The sequence below is a fragment of the Chlamydotis macqueenii genome, chromosome 21 (genome assembly GCF_036417535.1).
Source record: "Chlamydotis macqueenii isolate bChlMac1 chromosome 21, bChlMac1.mat, whole genome shotgun sequence".
NCBI classification, from domain to species: Eukaryota; Metazoa; Chordata; class Aves; order Otidiformes; family Otididae; genus Chlamydotis; species Chlamydotis macqueenii.
The window spans coordinates 1,346,372-1,368,980 of NC_141576.1; the positions used below are offsets into that span (position 1 = coordinate 1,346,372).

Here is a 22,609-nt window from a genome sequence, read left to right on the forward strand (position 1 = left end):
GTGGACAGTTAGCAGGGCAAGAGCAGCTGGACTGTCCTTTATCTTTAACTGAGTAGCCAACCACGGTATTCTTCAAAGGAAGGGAGCCCATTGTTCAGGAATTTATTGGATGTTTTTTCTTTTGCTACTTAATTTTATAGCCTCAGTCTCCACAAAATGAAGAACAAAGAACAAACTGAGTTGAAATTTAACTTTACTGCAAGATTAATGAAAATTAAATAAGTATCTTATAAAATGCTTTGAGAGGGGCATGCAACTGGTTGCCTTCTGTCATGCCTTCAGCTTTACGTAAGTTTCATAAACGCACATCTTTAAATTCAAAAAACCACCACTGCAACAGCATTCCTTCAGCATTGTAGTTGCACAGATAAATGCTCTGATAAGACAGCATGTATAGAAGGTCAAACACAATGAAAAAGCTTGTTAGAGTAACCTCATGAGCAATCTCGGTTGTAGTCTCTCTTAAGCTGCTTCCGAGTTTCATTACTGGACCCTTAGATGAGGTTAAGTGCACAAATAAATCAAGATGGAGATACAATGCGTAAAGTTTTATCTGTCTCCATTAAAAAGTCCTGCACTGCTGCTGCCCTCAACGAGAGCAGATTTAAGAAAAATTGCTAAGAATATAAATCTCATCAAAATAGAATTCCTTTTCGGTTTTATAAATAATAGCTTTGAAGGCAAATGTGTTTGTGAGGCTTTTGGCAATATTGTCTTTAAAGAGTCTTCTGTTCTATGGCTGCAGCAGGAACACATACATAAGAAACTAGGAAGTTAGCCTCAGCTCTTGGAGGTATTTTTCCAAAAAGCTAGCAAATGCATACACAGCCATATACTTCAGTTTACAAAGTGATAGTTCATGTACACGGCCTCTGAGCAGCCAAAACAGTACAGCTTTAACAAAATCTGACTGCTTTGCTAAAGAATGACTGACGCAGCTTTCAAAATTCTTAACAGGCATTAATCAAAATGCTACGATTACTGTGATTGCGAAGATGAATACCTCTTTAAACAATATAGATCAGTCCAAGCACACTACGTGATTTGACACCATACACAGGGCCACAACTGCAGTATGGCATGAACGTTCTACTCTACCCTGGATATCTGTGCGAAGTGTTCGTAGCAGATAGCAATTGCACTTAATTAACAGGGAAGAACATGTAGTTAGAAATGGAAAACACTGCTGCTCGCGAGCCCTGGGTAAGAACCAGCAGGAACTGTAAATTAGATACAAAATACAAGAACGACACTGCCTTATGTCTGCCTCAGATTAATCTCATCTGACCGTAACAACCAGGGCCTCCCGTGAACAGTCAGATCTACAACCACTCCGTGTCGTTCTCCTAACTTCTCCACTCTCATTATCGAGTATTCTGCCACACAGGGTGCTCTCCCCAGGAGACCAATACCAATCACTTCCCCTTGAAAAGATTAAATGCAGTGAGTTTTAAAACCCAATTTTGCCTCTTGTCATGGAATAGCCGAGTTTGGCCTCGTTGTTGATGAAGGACATCAATCCCAGGTAGGTCTCGATCAGAAGAGGACGCTCCAGCACGAGCACGCCGTTAGCCCTTCCTGGCAACGAACACTCCTTGTGGGCTTTCTTCACAGCTTGAATTAGATGAGTTTTAAAGTTTTCCAGCTGAAAGAAAAAAAAAAATCACCTTGATGTTTTTCCATTGTTTTAAAAATTACTAGGCAAACAGCTGCTGATGTTGAACTGTGAAGGATTAACACTGAAGCTGTAGTTGTGGTGGATCTTGCATGCCATGAAAAACTTTAAGTTCTGATTTAATCTTTATGATACAGTTGATTTCACACCAGGACACTATTTACATGTAATTTAAACACATGGGCTAGATGTGTAAAGATTTATCAGTAACTAATATCATCTATTTCTGACTGCAGTTCTCTTGCCCTTACCACTGACATGTTGAACTTAAATTACCACAGTGTTCTGGTTTTAAGGAACCCTTCAGAGGAAAGGAATTATTCAACAAACAACTGAGGACGACCTCAGTGAAGGTTTACAGATAGCCATTAGACTATTTGTTTAATTAGCTGGCAGTGCTAGATGAAAAGTCAGGCATCGGCCAGTCAGGCAAGCAAGAGTAGGAACACCACCAAGATCCATTTTCTTTTGGGTTTTACAGGACTCCGCACCTTTGGAAGTCTCAGCTTCCTTCTTGTCTAAGCCACTTACGGGAAGCTGGCAAAAACTGACAGTTGGGCTGCCCTGCAACTCAAAATGTGGGGAATGGGGAAATGTAGCTTACAGCTCTAGGTTCTGTCTCTTTGATTTAACGGCCTCTGTTTGATTTAACTGCTGTATCTTTTCAAAATAACCTGAGCTGTACCCAGCCTGCGGGATCAACAAGCCATCTAGAACAGGAGAGGTGACGTCCTTACCAGGCAAAGAGACGCAGCCTTCTCGTCAGCGTCTGCCATCGGATGTTCGGTGAAGGTGACGTACGGGATGTTTGTGGACCACGGGTTCCATCTGCTTATGAAGGAGGCGCGGCTTTGCTTGTCCCACTGAATTCGAATACCAGTACCTTCTCGCCTGGCAGCGAAGATAGCAGAGTTAATACGGTAAGGCTTTCGAGGCTTTGAGGCAAGTTTCATTAGGAATGTACTGTCTGGGAAAGACCTGCTTAAAACTGGAAGCTGAAATACAAGTTTGATGGTAAGCTAGAAGAGTAATAGAAGAATTCAGCCCCTGAAATATGCAAAGGTACATTCTTTTAAGAGGAGTGCAAAAAGGTTAAGCTTATTAGACACCCAGGACACAATGCCTGAACTGTACTGCCTGTGACAGCTGCCGTTTACATAGAGCCTGACATTTACGTGCAGCTTGCTAGCAATGCTAGGGTGGTGGTACATTATGCATTACACAGTGGTGATGAACCTCTGCTCCCAAATCTGTTCATCTTATCCCAAAAGTCCTTGAGCAACTCGCTTTTAACGTAACTACTAACTGTCCCAGCAAAACAGCAGCTACTCTGAGGTGGTCTGATGAAGCTTCAGCAATTGTTCACAAAGTTACGTGAGCAAAAGGAAGAATTCTCAAACTTGGCCAATGGTCAGTGGCAAAGGCTGGAAGCTCCACCTATTTACAAAAACACCACAAGAACTACAATAACATTCTAGTATTGCTATGCCAACTTACCTGTTCAGAGATTTAGATGGGAACTCAAACTCTCCGACGGAGATGGTATCAACTGCACTGAGGGAAATCCTCGTCACGTGCTGGCACTGCAGGCTGATGAAGTTGTATTTGCAGATCAGGAGGGACCAATCCGTGATAAGAACAAGACGCTCCTTCTCGTTGTTCCAGTGATCAATTCTGGTAAGATAACATCACTGAGCTGTAGAAGTTTTGATTGCTGGCTAGAAACCTCTAACAGCTTGACAGAGAGAACAGACTCACTTAGGAGAACAAATCTGAAGCCTTAGGAACGCTGTATTTTTCATTTTGGCCTTTGCTTTGAATCAGCAAGTGTGGTGAGAGGTTGAGTGTCACAACATAGTCATGTTAGGACACAGGAAAATATTGAGAAAATCAGAGTAAGTCTGAAGATCTTGAGAGCCCTAGTGCCATGTCCTGTTGTTTGAGAATAATGCTACTTACCGGGGCAGACGAGTCTCCAGCAACTCTTCCAGTCGGTGTTTAACACTGTGCTGTTAGCACGTTGCCACATTTTTACTACATTAACTGCGCTTGTTCCCGTTAACTGTGCCTTCGTGTTTTCCTGCGTAAGAGCAGTCTGTCCATGCATAAACTCATCGGTCTCCTCCAGTTTCCCGAATGGAGGACCGTACCTTTCCCCGCCAGACCCGGTTGCTGAACCATCACACCACAATGCTGTCTCATCCCTAGGGCAACCTCAGAGCGGGTCGTATTTTCACTGTAAGGGTAACGAGCTCAGCTTTTAAACAAGCACCTTTGAAATCCGCTACAGCTTATTTTTAGTGTAACTGATGCAGTTGTCTTTCCTCACACAAAATTTGTCTGCTGCTTCAACAGGAACTCTGGCGTAAGGCTGATGAGAGCAAAGCTATGCTCGTTGGGCAAAGGTAAGTGCAAACAGTGGGACCAGGCAACGGGCCGGCGCGTTCCCACCTCCCGCAAACCTTTCTGCCTCTCCCTCCCGCTCCGACTTGTGCCCCGGTAAGGGACCGAATCCCAAATCCACCCCTGCCTTCTGCTCGCCCCAAGGAGCGCTCGGGGCTCGCCAGTCTGGGAGAAGCTGTCCCCCCGTCCGGATACACTCAAAGTGTCCGCGTCCGCTCCGTTCGCTGGTGACTGAGGCGGCTGGCGGCCCGTAACCGGGTGCGCGGGCACGGCTCCGGCGAGGCAGCTTTGCGTGGAGCTGCGTTCAGCGGAGCGGATTCTGCGCGCGGTGCTGGGTTTTGTAACGCGTTAACCCGCCAGCCTTCGCCTAAATCCCTCAGTGGGCCGGATTAGGCAGAAACAGCCAGGCGACACAGGCCGCTTCCAGGCGCCTCTGTCCCGTGTGCGGGGATGGTGCGGGGCCGCCCCCCGCGGTACTCACTCGGCCAGCAGCCAGACGCTCCGCACCTCCCCGTCCTCGGCCGGCGCCACGGCCGCGCGGATCTCGCTCACCGCCTGCTCGATCGTGCCGGGCTACACGGGGAGAAGGCAGAGGGTTACGGGGTGCGGGGTCCCCGGGGCGCGCGGGGGGCAGGGGGGGGTCCGCTCCGGCGGGGCCGTACCCGGAAGACGAAGAACTCCCGCAGGCGCCCGCCGCGCGTGGCCGTGCGCACCCGTAGCGGCCGCAGGCTCTGCCGGGGCTCCGGGGGGGAGCGGGGGGCGGGCGGGTCGGTCTCCTCCGGTACCAACACCGCCGCCTCCCCGGCCGCGGGGCCGCCGGCCGGGCCGCCCTCCGCCGCCTCCCGCACCTGCAGCATGGCGGCGGGGCCGAGCGGCGCCTTCCGGGGCGGGGCGGGCTCTAGGCCGGGCCCTAGGCCGGGCCTATCCACCCGCTCGGCAACTCGGGCAGGCGCGGGCCTAACCCCGCGTGGGCCTTCGCTGTCCCGCGTGGGGCCGGGTGCGGGCTGAGTGGCACGGCCGGGGCAGCTCCCGGCGCTGCCGCGGGTTTTCCGGGCGAGGAGGGCACAGGGAACCCCGAAATGAACGCGCTGCTCCGCTCCGGTACCCCGGGCGCGGGGTCAGATGCACCCACGGAACAACGAGATTTGCGGGTCCACGGCAGCCGGTCAGAGCTGCTGTGAAGCAAATCTCGGTCAGGAGTGCAAATTCCTGAGGTGCCGTGAGACTTTCCGGGCGCGGCGCGGCAGGCGAAGCGCGGAGCGAGGCAGAGCGTTGAGTTCCGCTGCGAAAGCCCGCGCCACGCTCAGGATGCGTGATAGCGGAGGTTAAACGATGCTGGGGAATGAACGGCAAGTCAATATTTCTGCGGTCTCTGGCTTCAGCGCAGACGTTATCATCATCGCTATTTATGGAGCTGAATTCTGTCTTTGACTGCTTTCCAGGGCGGTTTCACCCCCAGCCAGAGGATGACATCTTCAGCAGGCAATCGTGCTGGGAAATGGTACAAAATTGAAAACATATTAAATTGATTTCGGATCTCTGTCTTTCACATGTGTTTCACGAATTCTCTGCTGTACTCCTTGCAGCCCGGCCCCACGTGAGCCTATTTAAATGGGAAGCCTCACTGCTTTCTTTAAAGTGACTTACAAAAGAATTGCAGAGCTGGCTTTGCGCCCCGTAACTTGGCACACCGCGCTCATAAGCTTGTGTTTTGTTTTGTTGTTTTTTTTTTTTTTAATTCCCCAGAGATTCCTCTTCTCTCCGCCGGCAGCCTGCTGGGATGGCTGCAGCCAAAGGGTGACCGCGCCGCCACCTCCTGCAGCTGCACCAGCCTGGGTCCTCTTAGGGAGCTGTCTCCTGGCCGTGTGGTAGCCAGGGTGGTCACCTGAGGCACAGTTTGGGATGGATCCCTGTCCCTGGGTGCAGAGCTGTGCTCTGGAGATGGAGCGATGCTCAGCAATGCCCACTCCCCTTCCATCGCCCTGCCTGTGGGCAGAGCTGCCAGGGGCTGGTGCCTCGCTCTGCCTGGGGTTTCACTTGGACGCCTTCCGATTCCAAATCCCACAGACCCAGCACCGCGTTTGCCAAAGCTGGACCCACGCAGAGCACCCGCTAAGTGTCAGGAAAGCTTTTGGGTAGCAGCAGTAAGTTATACTGAAAGACTAAGTGGGAGCAGTTTATGGTTTCCTACTGTAAGAAAAGTCCTAGCTTTTAAAATCCTGACAGGCGAACGGAGGCCTGAATTTATTGTGTCCTGGAGCGCTCTCCGTTGTTATAAAACATCTTAGTTGCCTTTCTTCTCTAGGAAGAATGAAAGATGTCGTCTTCCCGTCTGTCAGCCTCGGCAGATGCTTTACTTCTAAGTGGAATCACTAGCCCCTCTCACCTGCTCGTGTCTCTGACCCGAATGATTTATGCACTGCTGTGACTTTGGAAGGGTTAAGGTGTAAAAAGCAGCTGCCTCGGTTTCTTCTGAGAGCCACCAAGTTTTGGGCGTGGCTCGTTGGGGAATTTAGTCTTGATTGTCTTTCAGTGGCAAAACATGTGCACGGCACAGGCACTGAAACTGCCCAAACCTTCTTATTTTACCTCTCTCTGTTTGCCAAAGGAGAGGTCTGCCTCGAGCCGCCCCAGGCCAGCGGAGCAGTGCCCAGCTGCTGCTTTGATTCCTCCTCATCTGCTTGCCGGCAGGCTCCTGGGGCGGGAGAGTTTTAGTGCCGCATCCCTGCTCCGCTCCCTCCATCCCCGTCCTGCTGTCTCGAGTACCGTGCGCCCATCCTTCCGGGATGCCCTCTCGGAGCTCCTCGGCCAAGGCTGGCAATAACAACGGGTGGTATTTGTGGCAGCTTTTTGGAAGAGGAAACTCGGCAGTGAACCATCTCAGAATTGGGCTTGGGCACTCCTCTCTCTGTTTTCTCATTTCACAGGGGCAGGGGACTGTCACCCAGCTTCAGCAAAGTCCTTGTCAGCGCCTCTTTTTGTGCTGTTTCCCTGCGTTGTAGGGAATTTGGTGGGAAAGGGCAGGTAGCAATTTAATCTTGTTCCCCAGCTCCCTCCTTGCCCAGCGTGTCCCCCCAGCGCCCCAGGAACGGGCTGCTAACAGCACTCCAGCAGCCGAGCGCGGGTCGGATGTGTCCCTGTCTGTTTTACAGCACAGCAGGATTTCCTTGGGAAGCGATCGATTTTGTTATCTGTTAGAGTGCACAGGAGAGATAAAAATCTTGGTGGGATATTTTTAGAGCTGCTGGGAAAGAGATTTTGGGTGGTGTGTATGGAATTGGCCTTGGGTAGTGCAAAAGAGCTGTCGTTGGAGAAACAACCCCGAATCCTTTCTGCCACTGTTCTGCAGGGTTTGCCCCCTCCTCTCCTCGGGGTTGGACACAGCTGGTGGGAGGGATTTCTGACTGTCAGCGAGGAAAGAAAGGAGAGCATGTGAGGGAAAGGAGCCAGACCTGGGGACGGCGGGAGGAAAGTTTTGTTACTCCTTTGAAACGCAGGGAAGCTGCTCTTAGCGCGCGCGTGCAGGACTCGACCCCGTCTCCGGAGGAAGGTGGGCAGCGCTGGCAGGAGGATGGCTTCAGCTGTGCCGGGGGAGTAAGCCAGCACCCTGCCTGCTTTTGGAAAAGCCATCTGGGAGGTGGGCTTTTCGGAGCGCGGGAGAGCACCCCTCCTCTCTGCTTTCCCTTGGCGAGCGCTGGTTTTTGTGGTGCCCTGTGAAGTGGATTGCGACTCCGCATCAGCTGCACCCGCATGGGGCTCCGTTGCTGGGCAGAACCCAGGTCTTGTGAGCCACCGGCTCTTTGGGCTTTGTCAAGGAGCAAATGCCAGAAGGAAAAGGCACTTCAGCACATTTCACTGCAAGCAAAGCAGCGTAAGAAGCCAGGTTTGGTTTTGGAAGAAACCCAGCGACAATCTGCACTCTAATCATTTCCCATGGACCGGAGAAACTTGCTGAACTGAAACCGTTCGGGAGGAAGCATCCAGGAGGGATAAATCTGCTCTCCCTGTGCAAGAATTCCCGTGTGCTCCGACAGCATTGTCCTTTGCAAGAAAGAGAGACACCGGCCGGCTGGGAACAGGAGGTTGCCGGGAGCATCCTCCTTTGAGGAACAGGAGATCCCAAGAGGTGCTTGAGGAGGCTGTGGGATTTTCGGGGCGCCCACTGGAAGCACCTGCGGGGGAGAGGAGCCGCTGCAATGGCGTTCCGTGCGGTGGCACTGTCATTCCTCCTTGCCTTGCCAGTGTCTTCTCTTGCTTCTGGGAGCAAACTGCAGCCCCATATGTAAGTAGCAAGAAAAGAGAAGCAGAGCGGTTTTATAAAGCAGAAGCTAAATACAATATTTTAAAATCAAGGGTGAAGGCAGGAGCAGAGAGAGGGAAGGGGAGGGAGGGCCGGTCTGTGTTTCTTCATCTAGCACCAGATGTATGTAAAGGTGAACAAAAATTTGAAAATCTGGGTAGGCTTTGCTTGTAGGAGGTAACGCTCTGCTTTCAACTGCAATGTTGCTGTTGTGTGAGCACGAGAGGCGATTGTTGTGTAAATAGTTTGAACTTTCCTCACAGACCTGCTGTTTTTATTGCCCTTCATGTATCTCCTATTGCTCGTTTCTTCCCCCCTTTTGCTGTTACTCTGGCAGCACGCAGTCCGTTCTTTTTAATTAAATTTTACAGTTACAGTTTGGTGTTAATCGTTTGGCTTCATTGGAAAACCTCCTTGCAAATTTGGTCTGCTGCCAGAAGATGATCTCCCGATGCAGGGGGGTTGCTGCAATTCTTTCTGTAAATGAACCCAGTGTTGCGTGGTGCGCTGACTCCAAGCTCCTCTCCCTGGTGTTTTTAACTTTTGGGTTGGAAAGGGCTCCTTTCCAGCAGATAAAGGTTTTTGCAAGAAGATGCCTTTTCTCCCTATGTCAGAGGTTTTGTGCTCGATTACTTTCAGGACTTCTTGGATGAGACCCCAGAGATGAGATGCGCGCCAAAGTGTCGGAGCAAAGAAAGCGCCAGCGCCTGGGAAGCGCTGCTTCCCGCAGAGCATCGCTGATGATGCCCGTGCACACACAGCCCCTGCTCGGGGCACGCGGGAACCTTTCCCCGCTGTAATAAATTACACAGAAACGGGGCTGCTGCCAGCCTTGTTCTGGGGTTCTTGCAGCCCTTCTTCTGGAGGCGCAGACGGCACGGGGCTGAGGCGCCCGCGGGCGGACGCAGAGGAGGTCCAGGGGTAGGGAAATCTCGCTCTGCACCGATTGCGGCTCTCCCTGCGTGGAGACCCTCATGACCTAGAACGGCTTCTCTGGCGCTCACCATTAGCGCTGGGGACTGTTGTACTGGTGACGTGATGTGTGCGGAGCTTTACCAGCCAGCCAGCCCGGCGGTGGCCACGTGTGGGGGTGACGAAAGGGGGTTCGGGGCGAAGCTGGAGGGGGAAGGAAGCGTGCCATTAATCCCAGCGGCATCGCCGGCTCGCTGTAACTGAACGGCCTGGAGCAGTCGGATGCCAGCTGCAATCTCTATGCTTCACCACTCCAAATTATTTAGTTTAACTTTAATAGAAAGTACTTTTGTGAAAACTCTCGGCCCTTTTTGAAGAATTGGAAGCAACAGAAGCAGTCCCACAGAATGAATGGCTTGTAACTTACTACGTCAGGGATAAATGGTTCGCTCTTCCTTCTTGGGTAAAACCACTGACTCGTGTTTGCTGAAAGAGAGTTAGGATTAGAAAATACATAAAGTGCAAATGGTATTTTCCTTATTTTCTTGCTCACTGTATTATAGATATTTACTTTATATACTGGAATTAGTCTCGCAGTCCTTAGCTCTGAACGAGTGAGAAAGCATCTAAGACAGCAAACTGGATTCTGATGTAAAGCAGCATTAATAAAATGATGTATCATTTCTAGCAGCAGGATAATGTTTTCTTCCCAAACACTGTCAGAAGATGCCGATGTCGTCGGTGTTTGTGAAGGAAAAGTAGTCAGGAAAAGAAAGTTGCCCATAGCTGGTGCCTATGGAAGCGTGGAAGCACTGCACTCGTCTCTCGGCGGTGTGCAGACCCCGAACTCCTCTGTGTCTCTGTGCCAGGCCGAACGTCTGCGCGGAGCCGGAGCTGGCGATCGTGGGGCACCGGCAGCCGTGCGTCCAGGCTTTCAGCCGCCCCGTCAAAGTGTGGAAGCAGGACTGCGCAGGACGGCGGTGGTGCACGGGCTACGAGCGGAGGTACGTGTGCTTCCTTCGAGCTGGGTTTGCTCCTCGCGTGGTGAAAACGGGTCCCTTCCCACCAGCGGCAGCGGGGTGTGAGCTTGCTGCTCGCTTTGCGGCTGCGCAGGGGAGAGCCCATCGCGGTGGAGGTGAGGGCTGGGAACAGCCACCTGCGTGCCCGTCCCGCTGCCCGGGCTGCGGTCTGGCGCGGGACACAGCCCCGTAACTGCTTGGTACCCTCCGAGGGGTCCTGGTGAGCAGATGACGTGGCTGTGGCTCTCCTCCAGCCAAAAATGTGGCCGTCGTGCAAGCGGAAAATGGATACGGTTGTTTGGCTGCTCTTGGTATCCCCTGAGTCGCTGACTGGCCTTTACCGGGAGCTGGGAGACTGAGCAAGGAGGGGATGTAGAGGGAGGGCTGAGAACACGTGCAACGGTGCGAATCGTGCGCTCTTACCAGCACAGCGGCCAAACTACAGCGTGCCTCATCTTCTGCGCCCCACCTGCTCTTCTGGCCTCCTCAGGCCGTTCCAAGCCTCTACAAAGCAGTAATGACAGTGGTAGTTTCAAAGCAGCATCTTGGACTGGAGACAGCTTTTAAGTCTTGACTTTAGGAATTCCTCCCAACCTGTAATTGCCGGTAATTATCTTGGTGATGATATCTGTAATAAAGGGGCAAACAGAGTCCGTCTTTGGACTGTTTTAGAGAGAGGACTTTGAAATGATCGGTGCCCTGTCTGGGTCTACTTCAAAGGCTGGGAACGCTTCAGACCCAGCTGTCCCCGTAGTTCTTTAATGCATGGCTTTGACATTGTAAATCCAGGAGCTGAAATGAGAAAACATTCTGTCCTGCTTCATTATACATACCAGAGCAGCCTGGTGCCGAAACTGAGGGAAATACGGAGGTGAAGCCTAGAGGTGCTGTACGGGACTTCACCCAAAGAATCCTAAAAGCAAGCACAGGAGAAGGACTATCAGCAGAACCTCCCCCAGGCCAGGCTTTGTCCCGTATCCCCTTGCTCTGGACTTCTTTTGGGAGTTCCCATCGCAGCAAGCTTATCCCAACAGACAGAGGATCTCCTGCCAAGCTCCCTGGTGCTGAGCAATTGAGGGCAGTGGAGCGCGCGGTTTTGGCGTTCACGGGGATGCTACGCAGCCTCTGCCTCACCCGCTGGAGCTGCTCCAGCTGGACCCGGCTCCGGCAGCGCGGGGCTCGGGAAGCGTATTAACAGCTTGGGGATCTGCCGCACACCGGGCTGGCCTGAAATTGGCCTCCCTGCCTTTTAGTCTGTGGACGCGAGCAGGAAAATCTAGCGTCAGCTCTTCCTTTCCCTGGGACACAGGCCCTGCTCCTCAGAGAGCCCACATCTGCTCCTCAGCAGATGAACCGAGCGTCCTCTGGGCTGGGCTTCTCGTTGTTCCTGGGAAAGGGATGTTTTTGCTACTGGTTCTTTCCTGAATTAGGCAACAACAGAAGGTAGCTCTGCTCAGCCCCCAGTGATGAAACTTGGAGGGGTGACAGCCCTGTCCTGGAGGGACTGGAAGTGGATTTCCAGCAGCAGGACACAGCAGGTTTTTTAAGCCTGAGTTCCATTAGTTCTGGCTCATTCAACATCTTCTGTGCCAGGGACTCCTTAAAACACAAAAGAAAACAGAAACATTGAAGATAAGGTATCTTCTGTGTGGTTCTTTCCAGTCTGCAGCATCCAGATATCCGCAGGCCACTGGGGCTGTCAAAATATTTGCATCTCCTCGAGAACCCACTTGGGCTGACTGAAGGATCCGAAGTGTCCGATCAAGCTCACCAGGGCAGAGGGAGGAGGCTGCTTGCTGCCGTGCAGCCGTTCTCGTTTTGGGTGGAAAGGGCGGTGTTTTCCGCATCGGCCCGTGCGGTGGGTGCCTGTGGTCGCACGCTGCCCGCGTGTGCCTCCTGACGTGCCCTGCCCTCGGCGTCAGGGCTGGGCTGGGTGACAGCCCGCGGTACCCAGAGGGTGCAGAGGGATCCGCGCCGGACTGCTGGCTGTGCCGGTGCCCGAGCGACTCTAAATTGCTTTCTCAGCTGCTTCTGGAACACCAGCATTTCCTTCATAACTTGTTAACAGCTCATACAAAAAGTGGTGTCTGCTTTTATTGTTCTCAGCTGTGCGTCCACGTGCTGGCTGGCACGGAGGAGCAGCCCAGGTTTCCCTCGCGGGAAGTAACGGCTCAGCGTTCTTTAGGGGCTTTTGTAGAAACACTCAGACAAAACCAAACAACTAGCCAGAGTCAGGATAAATATTTCCAGTACACATGTACAACACATCTGCTGTGCCAAATAGTTGTTGTTGTTGTTTGTCTGACGTGCTTTGGTGGAGTAGTTTCATGTTCTGCCAAAGGAGCTTTCTAAAAATCGGCTTCAAACCTTTTATCTGTGTTTCAGTTTTCACGTACACACAGAATCAGATTTCCGGGGGGAAAAGTGTCGCTTTTATTTATTCATGCTTCTGAGCAGTCCCTGCTTTACCACCCCAACTCCTGCCCTGGAAGGTGATGAGTAGGAGTTGTTTGAGGGTCCTTCAGCTCCCACCTGCGTCGCAGAGGAGTGGAGGGTTATTGGGGGGCACAGCGGAGGGGGAACCGGGGAGGAGAACGCCCTTTCCGTCAGGGAATGGCTTCTGCCAGCCTTAACCCGCGGGAGGGGTTTTAAACACCATGGCACACAGAGCTTTTTGAGCAGCTTGGCATTCCCCTCAGGATTCTGATGACTTTTTAGCTCACCAGCCCCTTGGAGACACCTGCTCACGCTCACTAAAGCTGGACTGAAATACCTGTTGTTCTTAAAATGTAAATTTCCTTTGTTAACAGGCAGTTTGAGAGGGGCGTAGAGCTGAGAAATAGTTTAGAAAAGGAGAAAAGAGCCAGGGGTGTTACGAGGACCCGGCCACTCTGGTCTCTCGTGTTCCTGATTAAAGTAAATTAAGAAGTATTTTCATAGCATCAGCGATTATTGCCAGACCAGGTGGAAAAAAAATGCCAGTACACTTGAAACCCAAATTCCTCATTTTATTTCCATCCACCGTTAGAGTTACCACTTCCATTCTTTCCGGTTTCCGTGTTCTCAGGAATTAACGCTCTCCGCGCGGTGTCTGGTTGTGTTTCAGGACGGCGTACTACACGGGCTACAGGCAGGTGTACGCGGTGAGGTACCGGACGGCGTACAGGTGCTGCCCGGGATGGTCCTGGCTCGGAGGGGATGCCGGCTGCCTCTACCGTAAGTATCGCACGGTCCGAACGAGATTCTTCGTTTGCTGCTGCCAGTCTTGCTTTTTTGGCTGAGGGTGCTCATTTCAAGTCCTGTGCCTGCACTAAGTGTTGTAAAAATGTCTTTGAAAGGAACTGGGGTTTTTTGTTGTTTGCTTCTGTTTGGCTTTTTTTTTGCTTTTATTTATTTTAACTGTGTGTCAGAAGGATGTTTCTCTGGCTTCCCAGGAAGCGCTGTGTGTTGCTTTCTGTTTTTGGAGAATTTCCTCATGGCAGCGTGAAAGGCTTTTCAGAGTCACATTCATTTACCCAGTTGCCAAATGCTACTAAGCATTTAAGATCAAGCCCAAACTGGTGTTTCAAATGATGCTGCTGGCAGAAGCTCTGGAAAGCTGTGATCCAAGCCCTGAGAGGACTTTTCATTACAACAGCCAGTAATTGCTGTCGGTGTGACCGAGTGTGCCGGTGAGGGGTCGTTTGCCGCCTGTTGGTCTTGCTCAGCGTTTGTGAGAGCGGCTTCCTTGGAAGAGGCGGCTTTGACGAATTGCACACGGGCTGGGGAACTGGCCTGGCGCTGGGGTTCGGCTGGCGCTGGGGTTCGGCTGGTGGTGGGGTTTGGCTGGTGGTGGGGTTCAGCTGGCAGCATGTGGTGCCTTACTGGTGTGTGCTCCTTCCCCGCTCCTCGTCCTGAGAGCAGGATCCATTCATCGGCTTGCTTGTAGAGGGATGCGACGCCTCAACTCCCCTGGAAAGGTGAGTGTGTCGGGTACCGGGTCTGTTATTTGTCAGACTCGCTGAGCTTGAGCTGCCCCTGCAGAGGTCAGAGATGGCTGCAGCCCTTCCCGTCGCCGGCCCCCCCTTTAGCCAAAGGGTGAGCGTTTGGATTCGGGGCTGGTGGGATCCCGCCAGGGATGTCGCAGCAAACTGCCAGCGTGGGTGAAGTGATGGCACTCAACGTTCAAAGCGGAGACCCAGAACGTGGGATGCTTGGGTTCTGCGGCTGGCTTTCCTCCTCTTTTGTGTTTGCTCTAGTGTAATTCTCTGCAAAACAGGCGTGGAAGTATTTACTTCCCAGCTGTGCAGGGAAGCTGCAGTATGCATTCAGGTTTGCATGTGGGTCAGGCCAGGGATGTGCAAATATTAGTGTATAAGATGATTTTATGCTGCTATTGTGGAAGACAGGCAGCATTATCCTCCTGGGCCCCACATTCCCGCTTCCCGCTCCGGGCTGTGCTGCTTGACATGGGAGGCAGATGCTGCGCAGCCCCCAGCTCCTTCCCCGAAACGCTGCAGCCACATCCAGCTGGAGAAACATTTCACTTTCAATTTTGCTTCTGAAATGTTGAGAGCAAAGAAAAACCTTCTCTTGAATCAAACAAAGGTTTATCTGAGCATATGCGTAGAAATAAATGTCACCGTCGAGGCAGAACGCACATGCTCCCTGTGATACGTATTCGTTCCCTGCCCCGTTGCATAATGGAGCTCTGATCTTTTCCGAACCGGACTTTGGAGGCGCATTCCTACCCTCACCAGAGAAAAGCAGCTTTCATTTTAAGTAACAGGCAGGTGAACCAACAAAGCTTTTGGGATCTGACCTGCCTTGCCGTCAAGGGAATGAGAGCCGGCCGTGTCCCACTCCCTTGTCAAAGCGGTTTTGGTTGTAATCGACCTACAACACAGGAAAGTGTCTCCCACAGCTAGGCACCTTTTGTTCTGTGCGGAGCCTGCAGATACCTTCCCTGCACTTTGATGCTTGAAGCAAAGGTTTTACAAAAAAAAAAAAGGTGCGTCTTCCTATTGAAAAGCCCACAACACGGGGGAGCAACCCCGCTGCGCCAGAGGAAACTCCACGGGTGCCTAATGACCCGCTGTCAGCCAGCAGATAATAACCTTGGGTGAACTCAGAAAAGTGCGTTCTGCAATGATTTTTCCTGCCGAGGAAGTGAGTAATCCCATCCAGGAAGGAAGCAGAGAAAAGCCGCTGAGGGCACGCTCTTAGCTCATCGTCCTCATCGTCGGGAGCGGCACCAGGGCTGGGCGATGCTCTGCACCCGCCGCTCCCTGGAGTGACAAAGAGAGGGAGGTCCAGCTCTTTTGGAGACAAAATACTTCGACTGGCCCTGTTCATTTCAAACTTGCTGCCAATGTGATGGGCAAGGCATTGCTGTTTATTTTCTTGGCGCGAATACGTCAGTACCTGTCGCTCTCTTTTGAGTGGGTCCTGTTTACGTGTTTTCTGTGTATTATTCCCAAGAGTCACAAAGCCGGTAGATGTTTAGCAGCTGGAGTGGAAGCTGAGGAACAGGTTACAAAATCCTTGCTTTTCCCTTGCTTCCGTCCGTTAACCTTTGTATTTCAAAGTGAGAACGTGGGTGCCAGGATCAGTGAAGCGGGATTCCAGCAGGAAGGACACGAAGGCACAAGCCGAGGCCAGCGGTGCGCCCCGTGCCCTGGCCTGGCACTGGTTCACTGAAATCCGCTCCCACCTCCGCTCTGCCCTCGCGGTTGCCAGCCAACCCGCTCTGCGTTGGGCTGACCCCGGGTGCTCAAAGCATCTCAGACAATGGTCCTGCGATAGCAGCTTCTGTGGCCCTGTCCCTTTTTTAACAGGGACAGCCAGCCCTGGCGATCTCTGCCAAAGCAGAATGACACCACCTCAAAAAATTCAGCCGAAATGGCTGCCAAGCTGTTGGTGGGGTTTTAAGACGGGATGTGAACTGGCGAGCAACTTGGACAAGATGCGTGTGCTGCTTCAGGGAGGGTTGTGGCTGGCTTAAAACCACTTCACTGGAAATTTTGGTGTCGCAGGAGGGAGAAAGCAGAATGTGAGAGCATCCCTGGTGTGATAGCGTGGAACTGGTGTTTATGGCAGAGCGTTTCCAGAGTCGGAGGTTGCCAGCTCTACCCAGCTCCTGCCGGATGGCCGCTGCCCCAAGCCGGGAGCTGCTGCCCCGGTCCGCAGACTGTCCTGGTGAACCCTCCTGGTTTCTGTGTAACGAAATCCTCCGTCCTGAGCAGCTCCCAGCTTTTGGTTTGCAGGGGTGTGATGGCTTTTCCTGCTGGTGGCCTTGACCTTCGCTTGAGCATGTTCTTCTGGACCAGAAGAGAGTGTAGGAAGGACTGGCAGGGGAAAAGAGTCAGGAAATATTAGTGCACTGCTGAGGCAGGGAAACGTAGCCAGGGTGTTATATCTGTTAGAGAATTTTCTATTTTGTGCATAGCAACTGAGAGCCAGCCTGCGTTCAGTGGCTGTGCTGTGCTAAAATATGTCAGCAGGATTTGTGGCCCTTCCTTCAGAGATCGTTGGTCATGTTCCAGGCGTACAAAGGTGGGGAAGGCCGTTGCTGCTGACAGTTTAATTAGAGCTGGTGGACTCCGTACGGTGGAATCACTCCAGGAAGGACATCTTATCTTGCTTGCCCTTGGAGGCTGGCATCTCTTCCCCGCGGTGCTCTCGTTGCTCCAGATGCTGGACTGTTCATCACTTTTCTCATGGTTGGGGACTGTAGCAAAAAAAAGTAGCGTACTCCTCCTCCTCACATGCAGGTTTGTGTCTCTGAGCACTTACAGGTGAGGAAGAGGCCAGTACGGAGCTGCGAGGACAGTATCGGAGCGCGTGGGCTCTGCTGGGAGCAAGTAGCTTGGAAAGAGATGGAAAATTTCCTAGGAACACCCTGTAAAATGGCGCTGAAGCCAAGTGGGCTGAGGACTAACGGCTCCACAGAGATCTCATGAGTCTTGAAGAGTATTTGCTGCCTTTGTTCCTCTCCTGCTGTGCCATTTGAAATGGTGACGGCTGTGCCTGTTCCCTTGGAGCTGTCGGATCTCACCTCGTGAAGGTAGGGTGCCCGGTTCCCCTGCAGCGTCCCTGCTTTTTGTCCCCTCTCTTCGGCCGGCAGCCTGCTCTGCCAGTGCTGAGTGCGTTCCCGTTGCCCTCTGCCTTGGGGCGTTCATCCGCTCAGTCCCATTTGGGAAGGAAAAAGGTCAGAAGTCAAGATGCTCTTTGCGTTTTTGGCATGGCATCGGGTTCTTTCCCTGCCTGATTACGGACGGATTGACTTCTCAGTCTTGAGTGGCCTCTGAGATGCTACTTGAATTCCACGCGAGTTCAATAACGCAGTTAGAGCCCTTGCTGATTAGGATGAGGGGTCTGCATGTCTGGTAATCCTCACGATCTCCGCTTTCAGCTTGAGTTGTTGAAAAGCTGGGTCCTACCAAGTCTGTAGCTCCCGATCTGCGTGGAGAAGCTGGAGTTCAGCCTGAGACAACAGGTCTGTGCCGCGTTCAGAAATGGCTCGATGAGGCAGAAAGGGACTAAGGAGGGTGGTAAATACGGAAGAGGCTAAAGAGGAGACCACTACTAGAGGATTTAGCACATGATGACCTTGTCACAGTTGTAATGTCGCCAATGAACTGTGCAGGAGGTGCCAGTGCCAGCTCTGCCTTGCGGAAAACACGGGCTTGGCTGCACGCTCCTGCGGTTTTTACCCAGCCCTCGTTAGGATCACGCCTTGCTCTGATTTTTAGCTCAGGTAGAGGTTGAGCCTGGCCTAGGTGAAGGTTGGTGAGGAGGTGGGACGAAGTGTCGGAGTCTGAGACAGAATTGAAACCCATCCGAGCATCCCCAAGGGCTGAGTAGAAAGCAGTTTAATTTTGATCGCCTCATTAAAAGAGAAACTTTTATTAGTCACAAACGGCCTATTAAAAGGCTCCAGCGTGAGTTACCCCACACTGAACCGCGTTTCTTCCTGCCAGCTCTGCTTAGCTTCAGCTGCCAGCTGGCCGCGCAGGCCGGCATGCACGGGCACGCCGGAGCTGGCCGAGCCGGCGTCGGGGGGAGCGGCTCCATTATTTGTGGTACAGGTTGGAAGGCTCGGCAGGAAACCTGTTCGCTTAACAATTTAATTTCCCTATTAGGCTGCCTTTCCTTTGTACATCACCTCTTGGCTCCTGGAGGCTCATTGTTTTGTCAGCTGAAAGGCTTTGACTGAACTTCTGAACCTTTCGCCGAGGTACTGGTGAAACTTCTGACGAACGCTCCCCTGGGAGACCGTCTGTCCAGGCAGGGGATGGCCGCGGTTTTGTTTGGTGAGCCTGTGCGTTGCGGGAGAAATGCTGTTCCCCATCTCTCTTCCTTTAAATCAGTCTCTTGTCTCTGACTTCCCGAGGGTCCTGCCGTGCCGCATCCTCGCTAAAACCCTTTTCCAGCCTTTCCAACAGAAGATGACGATGCTTTCTGTAATTTTGCCTTTCTTTCCCGTTTTCCAGGACGGCATCGTTACTCTTTTCCCAATTGTCCACCGCATTAAATGACGTCGCTCTGAATTAGGAGCTGGTTTGCAGAAGGCTTGGAAAGCGCCGGGGCGGGAGAGCCGCCGGCCCCCAGCCCCTCTGGGCTGGGAAGTAGGTTATGGTGGTTTCCACTCCGCGTGTGCCAGCCCGCAGCACAGAGCGGGGAATTGTCCGGGTCGCTCAGGGAATCTGGGGCTCTGCCAAGAATAACACCCGCATCTCCTCATCCCCGATTTGTGTCGCTGCAATTGCTTCCAATATTTTCCATTGTTGTGCTTTGGGTCTCGAGGGCTGAGCGCCGCTGGCAAGTGGGGCGTCACGCAGCCAGGCTGGGCTTTACTGGGAGCCTGTCTAAAGTCCGGTTTTTATGTGATGAGGCGAAGGATTCGGGGAAAACCGAACCACTTTATGATGCGATTTGGCCGCTCAGTCAATTCTGTGTAATAGGGCTGAGGCCTGAAGGAAAGGGAGGAAGAAGAAGACAGCCCTCCTCGCAAGGACTTCAGGCTCAGCCCTAGGAAGTCTTGGTGCATACCTGGAGACGGGAATTCGCAGAGAGACGCTCGCGGCCAGGAGCTCCTTCTGCCTTCCCGCGTGGGAGGACGCGCGTGGGGAGGTGTTTGCGATGGCAGGCATGACACGGCATGGCTCAGCTGAGCGGGATGCTCTGAAAGAGTTCCCAGTTTCCAGTGTTCTGCACCAGCGGGCCAGCACGGGGTCGATATGGGATGGCTGCGGTCCCCAAGGATATGTGGCTATGCAAAGTGACTAAAACATCAGATGAGAAGATAACTGGCTTTCTGGAACAGCATATCATCACCATTTCATTAGTTTGGGTAGATGAGTGTTTGGACTTCAAAGCTACCTTTGTATTGCTAAATAATCTTTTTTTTTTTGAGGGGGGATTTGAAAAATCATCAGGTCCTTAAGAGAGCCGACACTGAGGCTTAAGTATTTCTGCTCTGGTGCATCTGAGGTGCAAAGTCTGGGGAGCTGGGGTATCAGTGAGAACGAGACTTGGAAGGAGCTGAAGTTATCGCTCGAGCTGGAGCGGGGTCGGCGCAAGGGAGCTCCTGCGTCACAGCCGTGCGCGTCGCCAGGCTGCTCGGACAGAGGTGTTGCTTTTCCGCAGGTGGTACTTGCTCTTTCCATCCCTGATTTTGTGTGTGTATCTTAAAGTTCCAAGTCATCTTTGAAAATACGCTGGTAGCATTGCGAATGGGTCTGCTTGTGTGCGCACAATGGGCCAGAGTGCCCCAAAAATGCAAACCCTTCCTTGCCCTGAATCTGTCTGTGATTCCTTTTGCTTCCAAACGCACAACTGGTGTTTTGGATGGGCAGGGAATATTTTATGCCAAGTGTTTGGAGCCATTTCTGAAGCCTGCACAGGGTGCCTTTTCTCCCCAGTTATAATGACACGAAGTGAAATGTGTAATCACAGACCTGCTGTTTCTGTTACTAATTAGTTACAGCTTTAGCTGGAATGGGAAGAGAACCCGGGGGCTCCCAGCTTGCAAACAGGAGGGAAAAGTTATGGACAGCGTGCGTGTCAGCTTTGCAGCTTAGAGAAGAAACAAATGGCTTTTCCGGCTGTTTTTACATATTTATTCGTTCGTTCATGTATTTGGTCCGTCTGCACTCGTGAGCCCAGGTAGCGCTGACGCAGGAGATGCCGCTGCGTTGTTTTCCCACGCGATGCGCATTCCGCGTGAGGAGCTGCAGACACATTGTGAGGGCGGCCAGGAGCACGTGGGACTCCATAGTCGGTCTGAAACGTCTCGGGCTTTTTCTTCACAAAGTGAAACCCTTGGAAATATTCTCTACCCTGACTTTCAAACAGCCCGATTGTTTAAAGGAAAGCATGGCCGCTGAAGTTTTGAGGAGAAGCCGGTTCTGGTATTATTCTGGAAGGTGCTTTCCCAGAGCATGGGATCAACCTATGCTGACCAGCAGCTCCGCTACCCCACGTCTGCCTCGGGGCTGGCAGGGCCCCCAACTCTCCTAGCAGAAGAAAAACACTGCACTTATATTTTTCCCCTATTGTTTCCACTAAAGCCAAAGATAAATGTTGTTTTTCCTTCAGCAGAGGAGGCTTGGCATCGTCCTGAGGACGCGGTGTATGTTCGCAGGTTGGTGGTTTGCTCACTGCTGGCAAGTCGCTTCCGTCAGCGCCTGCGCGGGGCAGCATCCCGTCCCAGCCGGCACGCGATCCGCCGGGAATCGCAGCGTGAGCTGCGCTTGGCTCCGTCGGCCTGGGTCTGCTCGCCGGCTTTCTGCGCTCCTTCTAGTAAATCTGCGCTCTGAGCCAACAGGTTTTGGATTGCCAGGTCTGTCTTTGGTAATCTCAGCTACTCGAAATAATTACGTTCTCTGGAGCCGTCAGCCTGGATCAGTAGGACCGAGGGCCCCTGACGCAGGTGACGGTGACACAGTTGGCGCTTGCAGCGCATTCCTTCCCAGGATGCAGAGGCTGTAACGCATCGGTCCCCGTGGCGGCTCTCTGTCCGCAGTCCAGCCCGGGCTGAGCTGGGATCTCAGGGAAACTGCTGGAGCGGGTGCTGCCAGACATCGCCAGTGCTACGGAGACAGGGAACGCTCTTTTTGCTCCCTGCCATCTGGTTTGGCACGGCTTTTGTGGAATGAGGTCCTCCCCAGTCCCGTTGCTCTTGGGTTTTGTTGCTGTTTGTTCAATGAAAGTGAAAAGGGAAAGAAAAAGAGGAGGTGTGCAGGGAAAAGAAAGAAAAGAGAAATTGGCTGGCAACACAGCTATGTCCAGATCACTGGACACAGAGAATATTTCCTTCTCTGAGTCTTTAAATGGACTTAAAAAGGAAGATAGGTGCTTGTTCTGCATCCTTACACTTTGACAAAGTGTGGCATGCATGACAGCATCACTTGTTAACAACATTTCTCCTTCTGAGATGAGCGTTTTCTAGTGGGAAATGTAAAACATTGGCTGCATTTCATGAGTTTTGAGAAACAGACGTTTTACTGAAAAAAAAAATCCTTGTTTGTGGTTTTACGCAGATGCTTTGAAAAGGTGGATTTCAGAAGCCTAATTGAGCATTCTCTGCCTCTGTGTCCATTTTACACTTCACTTGGTGAGAACAGAGAAACGTGGCTGCTCAGGCTTACGTACAGTTTAGCTCTGTTTCATCCTCGCGCCCGTTCAGAAGGTGACGCGCCTTTGGGTCGCCAGCTCTCCGGGAGAGCCCAGCCAAGAGGTAGAAAGCAACTTCTAGGGGTTTGTCCCTGAAGGATGCCTCCAATTTCAAAGCAAATAAGTTATCCTTTTTGGCACAAGACCTGGTGTGATTCCACATGAGGCATTTGCTGACTATTTCACCCCCTTGGGGAGTGGAAAAGTATTATTGCACCAACAGCCCCGCAGCTCTGCTGATGTTCTCCTGTGAGTGCTCACGTAGCCACGCTTTAAGAAGAGCCCCTAGACATTGCCTAGGTATTTTACATTGCCTAGGTATTTTACTTCCTATCCTAAATTTTGAGAGACTTTGCGTGCTGTTTGAGTATCGCCTTGTCAACTGAAAAAGAGTCGCCTCTCAGAAATGCTTCAGCGGTGTTTTTGTAAGTATTCGAGTTTGGTGCGGGGCCGTGGGAACGGGTATTTGTCAGTGCACGTAGGCTTCTGGCTGGTCTCGGGAGTGGTTCTCTCCCTCCTCCCTGCAGCTGCCTGCAGCGACGAGGTTTGCTTCAACGGCGGGAACTGCGTGGAGGGATCTGCGCAGCTCTGCCGCTGCTCCTCCGCTTTCCAGGGACCTCGCTGTCAGTACGGTAAGCGGTC

General features: G+C 52.2%; 2 protein-coding genes across 4 annotated transcripts in view; one reads left to right on the top strand and one right to left on the bottom strand.

Annotated features, from left to right (window-relative positions):
• Positions 1-176: 176 nt before the first annotated feature.
• On the bottom strand, positions 177-4,950 carry TPRG1L (tumor protein p63 regulated 1 like). Its single transcript, XM_086764454.1, has 5 exons — positions 4,741-4,950; positions 4,560-4,651; positions 3,173-3,349; positions 2,413-2,566; positions 177-1,645 (listed from the first exon to the last, which is right to left on the bottom strand). The coding sequence occupies exons 1-5, from the start codon at positions 4,933-4,935 to the stop codon at positions 1,451-1,453; spliced, it is 813 nt and encodes a 270-aa protein (XP_086620580.1). The 5' UTR covers positions 4,936-4,950; the 3' UTR covers positions 177-1,450.
• Positions 4,951-7,364: 2,414 nt separating this feature from the next.
• MEGF6 (multiple EGF like domains 6) overlaps positions 7,365-22,609 on the top strand; it is a 78,537-nt gene continuing 63,292 nt past the window's right edge. For all 3 annotated transcript variants that reach the window (XM_086764672.1, XM_086764673.1, XM_086764674.1), the window contains exons 1-3: positions 7,365-8,360; positions 10,160-10,294; positions 13,416-13,525. In XM_086764672.1, coding sequence (XP_086620798.1) covers positions 8,275-8,360; positions 10,160-10,294; positions 13,416-13,525 — 331 coding nt within the window. In that variant the 5' untranslated portion in view covers positions 7,365-8,274. The remainder of the gene's footprint in view (positions 8,361-10,159; positions 10,295-13,415; positions 13,526-22,609) is intronic.